At 37.1% G+C, this 9,242-nt stretch overlaps 1 protein-coding gene across 2 annotated transcripts in view; it reads left to right on the top strand.

Annotated features, from left to right (window-relative positions):
• Positions 1–8,697, top strand: part of nsmfb (NMDA receptor synaptonuclear signaling and neuronal migration factor b) — a 47,017-nt gene extending 38,320 nt beyond the window's left edge. For both annotated transcript variants that reach the window (XM_026931582.3, XM_053229172.1), the window contains exons 13-14: positions 2,342–2,417; positions 3,036–8,697. In XM_026931582.3, coding sequence (XP_026787383.1) covers positions 2,342–2,417; positions 3,036–3,133 — 174 coding nt within the window. In that variant the 3' untranslated portion in view covers positions 3,134–8,697. The remainder of the gene's footprint in view (positions 1–2,341; positions 2,418–3,035) is intronic.
• The last annotated feature ends 545 nt before the right edge of the window (positions 8,698–9,242 follow it).

A 9,242-nucleotide genomic window follows, 5' to 3' on the forward strand; every position in this document is an offset into this window, starting at 1 on the left:
GTGATTGATGTTCAAGAGAATAGACAGAATGGTAGAGACAGCATTTACAGAGTAAAAGAAAAATGATTTGAGAACAGAAAAGGTATGCGTGAGATGACGCTCTAAGCTCCACAGTCCTCTTCCCAGTCTGCACTTTGAAGACATTGAGAGTCTTCAAGTGTGAAAACTGATCATTTGGGACAACAAAAGTTGTTATGAACTTGGTGTGTCATAATTCACTCGAATGCTTGTGTGATGATGGGTGACATTTTCCATCTTAGGATGAATGAGTCAATTTATCAGAGCCTTCGCCGAAAGAGAAATGGCACAAGATAACATTGATAAATATGGATGTTGTACCATGCTGATAAACAATATTTATAGCCTATGAACTAGCTCTGTATCAAATGATGTAGAGTATAGATGACTTTAGGTCGTCCTTTATGCTGTGTTCATGCCATGTCTGAATTACCGTAATTACTAGATGACAACCTGAGCATTCTACTCAGAGCTGTTCATGTCCTCGGACTCGGAATTATCAATATCAATAGATAAAACCACTATACAACATGTAACAGTCTGTGCTAGCTAGATTAAACTGTATTGCATGTCTTTCATTTATTTTTAGATTAATCTTGCATTATTAAGACATTAATAATAGTCAATTATATGAATTACTACCCAGAAATGTAACAGGATAACTACTTAACTACATTTTACTGCTGAAGCCGCCACCATTTTGAGAGTTTCCACATGACGTTGCAGCTGTCAGGTGGTACGAGTCGGAGCTCTCAGAAAATTCGTAGTTTACAAGTTGTAATTATTAGTTCTACGAGGAGGTGAACGCTTTTTACAAGTCGGAATCTCCTAATTATGGTAATTACAGCATGACGTGAACGCAGCTTAATTACCAAGTCATCAAGAGACAGCAGAATAGACTCATCGTCTTTACAAAACTTGCAGGAAACATCCAGTACTGTATTCCTTACACATTGAGGGCACCGATAGACAGTTCTTAAAAGTGGCCTGTTTATTTTGAACTGTAAAATAAATCAGGTTTTATGAAATGACTTTTGCACTTAGCAGTAATTTAAAACAAATTAATAGTATTTTGTGTGTGTGTGTGTTAGATTTCCATACAATTAGAAATTAGATTTCCAGGCATGTCTTAAGTTGCAAACTGAAATTAAATTAATGACAAAATCCACATTTTCACCAGGGGTTTTGGAAAAGAAACCACTGTTGAGTCTACACCATGCACATATTGCTAAAGGGTACATTAAGGGCTTGTATAACACAGTGCTGGTGGATTGATTTCAGTTGATTAGAAGGTGTTGATTATTTTCTGTAACAGCAGATCTAACAGTAGTTTGGCTGTAAGGTTGGTATTAATATGCTCGTTCTAATATAGTAACAGCATATACAGCGACGCTCCACTTAACTGATTTAAAAAAAATAGTAGTTTTCTGAGAGGAGGCATTTTTGGAAGGAGTCTCCAGTTTCAGTGCTTTGTAACAGTCAGAAATAAGGCTGAAACTTTCCAACACAGGAAAGTATTCAACGTGCATTTTTTTCGTTTTATTACCTTCAATAGAGAGAAAAGCAGAGGTTGGTGAAGGAACAACAGTTTATAGCTAGTAATACATTAGTGATAACAGGAACTAACTAGTTTCATGGATATTTCACAACATTAAATATAACTATAAACTGATAAAAAGTATGACACTTCATTATTTAATAAATAAAAAAAGGTTAGTGTTGGCAAATTGCTGTGGTATAAGAGTAACTTTGGGATGTACTGTTAAAGGAAAATAATCAACTTCAGGGTGGTATCACACCACTCCATCTACCAATAACAGTATGTCCCATCATGTTTTATTCTCTACATATGTAGATGAACCTCAAAATAGAAAACCGTACAGCCTTGCAGACCACACGTGAAAAGGAAGACTGTTAAACCGTGAGCGCTCCGTTTGGGACATGGGTTTAGAGAAATAATCTGATCCACAGAGAACGGGCTCTCACAGATGTTACATCAGAGCCCCTTCCAGCAAAGGTCAATCTTAATCCTCACTAAAACCGGCAGCTTAGCACTCTACTGTTCCTTGTAATTTCACTCCTTCTGCTCCGTGACACACATACCGCCTCCGCTTCCCTCAGGCTCCCAACAACACTGATAACCATCACGTTCTTCTGTAGGTTTCATCTAATACTGTCTGGAAAAAAAGTTCAGCTGTTTGGAATTTAGACATAATGTACTCGTAGAACAGTTTTGTTCCTTTAAATGTGCATGCTGATTTGCTGTTCTGTTGTGCATGACATTGGAACGAGTGATGAGCAAAGGACTTTGTTGTTCTTTCAGCTTGTGCAGAACCTCAAGAGGCTGATGAGACCATATGCTGTGGAGTTTAAGAGTCCTCTGGAACTCTCTGCACAAGGTGACTACACTCACACTCTCACGCTCACACAATCATGCACACTTGGAATAATAGTCTCATCAAAAAAAACATGATGTGGTGCTCAGTCATGTGGCCTGTTTAGCAGGTTTCCAATATCTCTACTAAGTCATGGTGTGGGGCAGTAAATGATGCTCATCCATCACAGACAGAAAGACAGACAAGCAGAATCACACACATGAATCATACGTGCGTTCAAGACAGGTGGTCAGCATACACGGATATGTGCACAAATCTGACTTGAACTCATGCTTATCTTTTTGGCCACGACTATTGATTGGTTGTTAATTACATTCCAATTAAACTCTCATTATCTCCCTCTACAGACTTGCTCTCCTTATTGGTCCCAGGAGAGCTCCCTCCTGCTCTCCTTCCGTCTAATTCTCCTTCTTTCCCTCATTTACTTTGTCTCTGTTTTATTTATCTCCTATGGCTTCATGCGCAGCTTGATCAGATGTCTCACTGCTGTAGATAATTAGCTGTGTTTTAAATAAGAAGCTGTATTTAAACTCTACAATATAAGGCCATAAACCAACTATGTAACATTTTCCGTGTCTTGAGTCTCAGCAAGTGAAAGTGTTCTTCCTCCTGCTGCTGTAGGGAAGGAGATGATCGAGATGTACTTTGACTTCCGTCTGTTCCGACTGTGGAAGAGCCGGCAGCACTCCAAACTCCTCGACTACGACGACCTTTTGTGACATCTCGTCCTTTCTCTTTAGAGCGCCCGAGAGAGGCGTGTAGCTCCATTTAGAGCCCTACCGTGGCTGTGTTCCCCTCTAGAGCCTCAGTGTGAATGCTCTGAGCTGGAGGAAGGTGATGAGGAAGCATGAAGACGGCTGTTTGAATAGTTCGCTCTGACATGCAGATGAAGGCAGGAGATTCAGCCATTGCTATAAGGTGCCATTTGTATGCCCAGACCTTTTGAACTCTCACCTAAGAATGAGAGATGTAACGGATAATGGTGATGGATGGTAGGTTCGTATAGAACTTAATAATGTGTTTTAACAGAAATTGAATTTTTAAGGGACGTCCCTGGAGAGGAAGCTAACATAGCCACATTTGTTATTGAGTAGCTGTGTAGCTGTGTTGTAATGAACCAACAGGGACCATTTTCGGTCTTTCCGATTGAGTCTTCTTTAGAAACTAAGTACTTACTGTATATGTTCTTTATCAGGTAGAGACAGTAAAATAAACACATATTTTACTAATCTCACAGGACTCCGTATAGTACTGTAGTCGAGAAATTCGTCATTGTATTCCGTGCTTATTCAGAGCATTGATATTTTTTGACATATGGCCTGTTTTTTTTTCTGGAGGAGAACTCAGGTTTTATAAAGTAACCTCCCTGACCTTCTTCTGCACTCCAAAAGAGAACAGGCTGGTAGACAGCAATGATTCAGAATTAGTAACAGGAGTACTGGGAGTTGCGGAAACAAGAGGTCAGACAAAATATAATGTAGAATTTCTTTTGAGCGTGTGTGCTAGATTTCCATAGAGTTAGAATTTAGAATTTCATAGTGGAGATTTTCAGGCATCTAATATGAACGCTTGAATAAACTTGGGTGTTGTTATAAATTTGCCGAGCAGATGCCAGATTTAAAACCGTCGTCTCTGTTGGATGTAGGTTTATGCCAAAAATGAGTTATATGTTACGTCATGATATTCGACAATATTATTAAAAGTGACAGTGCAGCATTTGGTCCAATATGGTCTCACACTTGCAAATTCAAAACAAATCAGATGACTTAAGTTATATGTAAATTTGCAATGATGAAAGGTTAGAATTAGTATTTTTCATCTTTTCTTACAAATTTATTTGCATGAGGTCAAGCAAAGTCCAATCTTATTCCCCTTGAATTTATAATGGGATCATGTTCGCACACTGAAAAAAATTAAACCTTTGTGTTAACTTGTTACAGTATTATTTTTCCAAATGACAAATAAGCCTAAAAATTAAGTATCTTTTTTTTTTGTTTGTTTTGTTTGATTCACAATAACCATTGTATGGATCCTTCTCTGAGATGATAATTTGGTTCGCTGGAAGAGTGTTTAATGAGCGTGTATAAAACACACCTTGAGAAATCTCTTGCTCTAATTCAGGAAGTTTTTGAAAATGAAAAGTTTAACTGTTTAAATATCACAAAACAATATTGTGATAATATTGTATAACATGATAAAAAGTTAGGTCATTTAAATGATTAGAACATTTCCTATAGGCACATGCCTAGACAGATGTTAATATTAGTTAAAACTGTTTCATGTTTTGTGATTATTGAGGTATATTGATAAGCTGAAATTCAGAGTGTAGAGCAGGATTGCTCTGATATTGTTGTAAAACCTCTCATACATGTACGTGTGTACATTCCTACTTGTTCAGATGTGTATTGATCCTTTGTTAATGTAGACCTCCATCTCTGTAATGTTAGAAGGAAGGACCTTAACTGATACTTGTTCATAACATAAGGTTAAAGGGTGCAATTCTTCGCAATACTTCTTTTATGATCATAAGCATTACCAACCAAATGCTACTGTGATAGTTTTTAGATCACGATTTAAAGTCTTTCAGTTTTTTTCTTTAATTATGGCAGTAAAATAGGAGGTTTGTTTTATATGGACACATCACCATTTGCTTCTGTATGCACATAAGCCTAAACATAAGTAATAACATAAATAAAATATGGTAGGCTGTGCAGTTATAGGAAAATAATCAACGACTTGGTGCAGCCTGTCACGAAGCAGAGCTATTGTCAACACCCCGAAGTTGATTGTTTTCCAATAATAGCATGTTTCAAAGGGTTTTATTCTTCTTATACCACAGCAATTCTCCAGTGTTGTACGCTTTATCTGTTTATAGTTAGTTATAGTTATAGTTACAATTAATGTTGTGGAACATCCAAAAACAAGTTATTTCCTGTTATCCTGTTTTTCTTTCTCTTTAAGTTAATAAGATCCTTCCTGAAGACTTCCCTGTGTTAAAAAGCTTAGTTCTAGCTTTATCTCTGACTGTTACAAAGCACTGACACTGGAGACTCCTTCCCTAAATGTTAAACAGAAAACAATTAGACATGTTTTAAATACATTTGTATGGAGCGTCCTTGATACTATAGGAACAACAACATATTAGAACAAGCGCATTAATATAAAGAATTCAACAATGCTGTGGTATAAGCTGTAATAATAACCACCTGTGTATTTTCTGTGCTCTGTTAAATTTGATCAATCCTGTAATAAGAGGACTACATTTAATCTGCTAGCTCACTGACTCATGTATAGCACTTTTTATTTTTCCAGCACTGTGCTATTAGTTTTTCTTCTGCTACCTGGTTGCATTCCTGATATATCCATGTACGTATGAGCCAAGGATATGTAGGTCAACAAGAACAATACCACTGACCTTAATCAGCTTGTTGGAGGCCTGGGCTCAGAGCCAGCCACATGCGAGAACCATAAGGACTCAGCAAGAGACGTAGAACCATCTGGGTGTTGGGCACTAATCTCTCGGACAGGACACCGTGTGACTGTGACTAACACACATGCCTCACCTAAACCTGGAGTGTGATATTACACTGAGTTTGTGAGACTTAGCAGATCGTTAAATGATGGAAGTTATTTCTGCGTCATGAATTACATCACCTCCATCAGACTGGACTCTGAGCTCAAAGGAAGTTTTAAACTTGCATGTCTCTCACTAGATGTCTTCGAATTCACGGCTATATTTTGTAGCAATAGACATTGTGACATTAACTGTAGACCAATCTGTATGTGTAATATGTTTTCATGTGTATCTCAGACTATTGTTTAATCAATCACTGACACTGGTTTCGCAATAGAGAGTGTGAGAAACACAGAAATGTTTAGGATCAGACTCAGGACAAAAATGCTTAACAGATAACAGATAGTAACTGTAATTGTAGATGTATTGTATTAATTAATGTAATGTTACACTAAGGACACTATTTATTGTTCAGCAAAGTCCTTTAGTGCTTGTGAGATTTAACTTTAGAAGGTATTATAAACTGACTTTATTAATATGTTATTGATATATAGTGGTAACAGGGTAGTGTTCATAAGCCTAGTGTGCATAAGCCTTTCATGACAAATGATATTAACCTACATAAATGTTTGTAAAGTCTTATCTCCTCAGTTGAAAAAAAAAAACCCCAACAAAAAAAAGGCTTTTTTCAATATTGATGTCAAGTCGTAACAGCTACGTCAAGTGACTTAGATTTGTTATTGACATATGATTATGGTATGACATTTTTAGGACTGACTTATCCTAAATTTTAAAGACAATTTGTAGTTCTTTGCACTTCTGGTACGTCAGAGTCACATAATGGTGATGGCATGGCATGACATGTCAAACATCACTCTCTAATTTAAAGAGCAAATATACATTACTTACCTGCCATCATGGTGTCATGGTTTTGCCATTGAGTATTCATATAGATCATATAAATAGTAAAATTAAACTCACTTTACTTAAGGGACAATGAAAATACACACATATGCACATATCTGTCATTGTGTTATCATGGAATTGTCACAGTATACATCCCCTTTATTGAAAAGCTTAACTTAAGCGTTGCTTTCCCGATGTAGTTAACAGTGTTACCCAGCAGGTTTTCATGTCAGTGTTATTAAAACCAAGTGCCTACTACAGGAAACACCCAAGTGTTCAATTTTCCAGCTAACCTCCTTTAGCAAACAATGTCACATCGCTATCATGTGACTGTGACATGACATCCTAACTTAAAGGAAAGTTCCACCTTGAACCACATTAAATATGTTAGATATTAAATATCTTAAAGATGTTGGTGCTAATTTGTTGGTTGGTGCTGTATTTTCATTACTGTCATGAGAAGTTAGCAGTTGTCTACCACTCTGACATCATAGGGGGACATTGTTATTGCTAGCGCAGTTACATTCACATTCATGAGAAATCCAATGTAGAAATAGTGGAGACAGCAAATGTTGGACTCAAAGTTCCAGAATGCAACGCAGCTATGGGCCACAGTTGTGTTGAATTACGGCAGAAACTCAGCTTGGCTAGTTAGCGATCTAAGATGACAAGCACAATGGTATTAGCATGTATAGTAGCATGAAAGCTGAAGCTTTGGAAGCCGAACTGTTTGAGCAGAGTGTACAGATGAGGAGGTGAGAAAGCTTGACAGATTAAGGGACTAAAGCACCGCTGCATCACTCTCTTTAGGTAGAGATAAAGCAAGAGCTAAATCCCGCTGGCACCACTAAAAAGCAGGTAGTCAAATGGCATTGTGGGTAAACTGTATGTCCACTGAAGTGAAAATAGACCAAAATGTTGATGAAAGAAATTTGATGCAAAAAAAAAGTCAACTCCATTGAACCACTCAATAGTATTTATTGATTATTGATTTTTCCTTCAAGTCAGCCCCAAAAGTGTCATAACACAAGCTTATGTGTCACAACAAAATCGAAGAAAACACTTTTTATGACTGTTGAAATAATCCCATAGAAATGTTTATATAGGTTTACTGTATGCTGGGGCTTATTGAGGTGTCATGTATCTCTATGAACACTATCCACTTTACAAAGTAAAGCATTACTTATATAGTTAAGGTTTGATGTCCAGGATGAGTGCATACTGATTTTAAGGGGTCTGGCTTTATTTTTGACGAAATGGGGTGAAATGTGCACAGCAAAAATTTCACACTAATGTTCAAGGTCGGGAAAGAAGTCACACTGAGGTCCTTTTGACCATCTGATTGCTTCTCGGAAAAGTGGGCTGTAATGATTCATATGAAATCATTTCTCACAGGCGCCTTGAATAATCAAACCGCAAATGAAACCTTTTGCAGGAGGCGTGAAGATTAAGGTCTTTTTGGTTGGCCCATTGCCATATCGTTCTTTTCTAAATGACTCCAGGGATGATGATTGGATTAAATCACGACTGATTGGCAGCATCATGAATGCGCTGCATGTTGTCAGCTCACAGAAGTGAAAAGTGAGGAGTAAAGGGCACTTTGAATGGTCCAGTGTTGAACTAAGCGACTCCTCTGGTAATTTTGATACTTTAGAGAACAATGAGCTAACTCATGGTTTATATCTTTATTAGTCCAGTATATTTATTTATTTCAGAAATTGTATTAAACTCTACAGATTTACTGTAACGCTGTACTTACACAGTTGAAGTGTATGGTTTTACCTTGTCCTGTAGCAGTACAGCACTGAGCATTAAAGATGTTTCTAAAATGGATTTTTCAGTAAAAATCTAGGTTGAAGTCTATATCTGTCTTGTTTCTGTTCTTTGAACTTGGATATATTTTGGATATATGGGTTTATTGGATTCATAAATAACATACACACACAGCTTAATGTCAGACTCAGATGCAAAAGGTGAGCTGCTAGCTGTAGAAACAATGATAGTAAGGAGGTGATGAATATGAATGGCATTTTACACAGGGTGTGTATTGCTTCATCTCGCTCATCTGTATTCCCTCTTTATCTGTAATAATATGTCAGTGATCTTTAATGAGTACACGCAAACCTTTTTTCAGGACTGAGGTAATAAATCTGAGAGTGAGCAATCCACTGGGCATCCATGAGTCATAAACACACTTTTATGGGTACAGAACTGATTTTAGTACCTCGTAGCTGGTAGGTTGGAAGCACTGTCTGATTAGTCCATGAACAGTACATCCAATCAAACTGGAGTGTGAATGAATGATTCATCTTTTTTATTAGGTCTAACATCATTAATTTTAATTAGGTCTAAGGTCATTTATCAGAATACAAGGTCAGTCAAGAGACTTCAGTCAACTCTTACACTGA

Source organism: Pangasianodon hypophthalmus, chromosome 24, assembly GCF_027358585.1.
Source record: "Pangasianodon hypophthalmus isolate fPanHyp1 chromosome 24, fPanHyp1.pri, whole genome shotgun sequence".
Classification (NCBI taxonomy): domain Eukaryota; kingdom Metazoa; phylum Chordata; class Actinopteri; order Siluriformes; family Pangasiidae; genus Pangasianodon; species Pangasianodon hypophthalmus.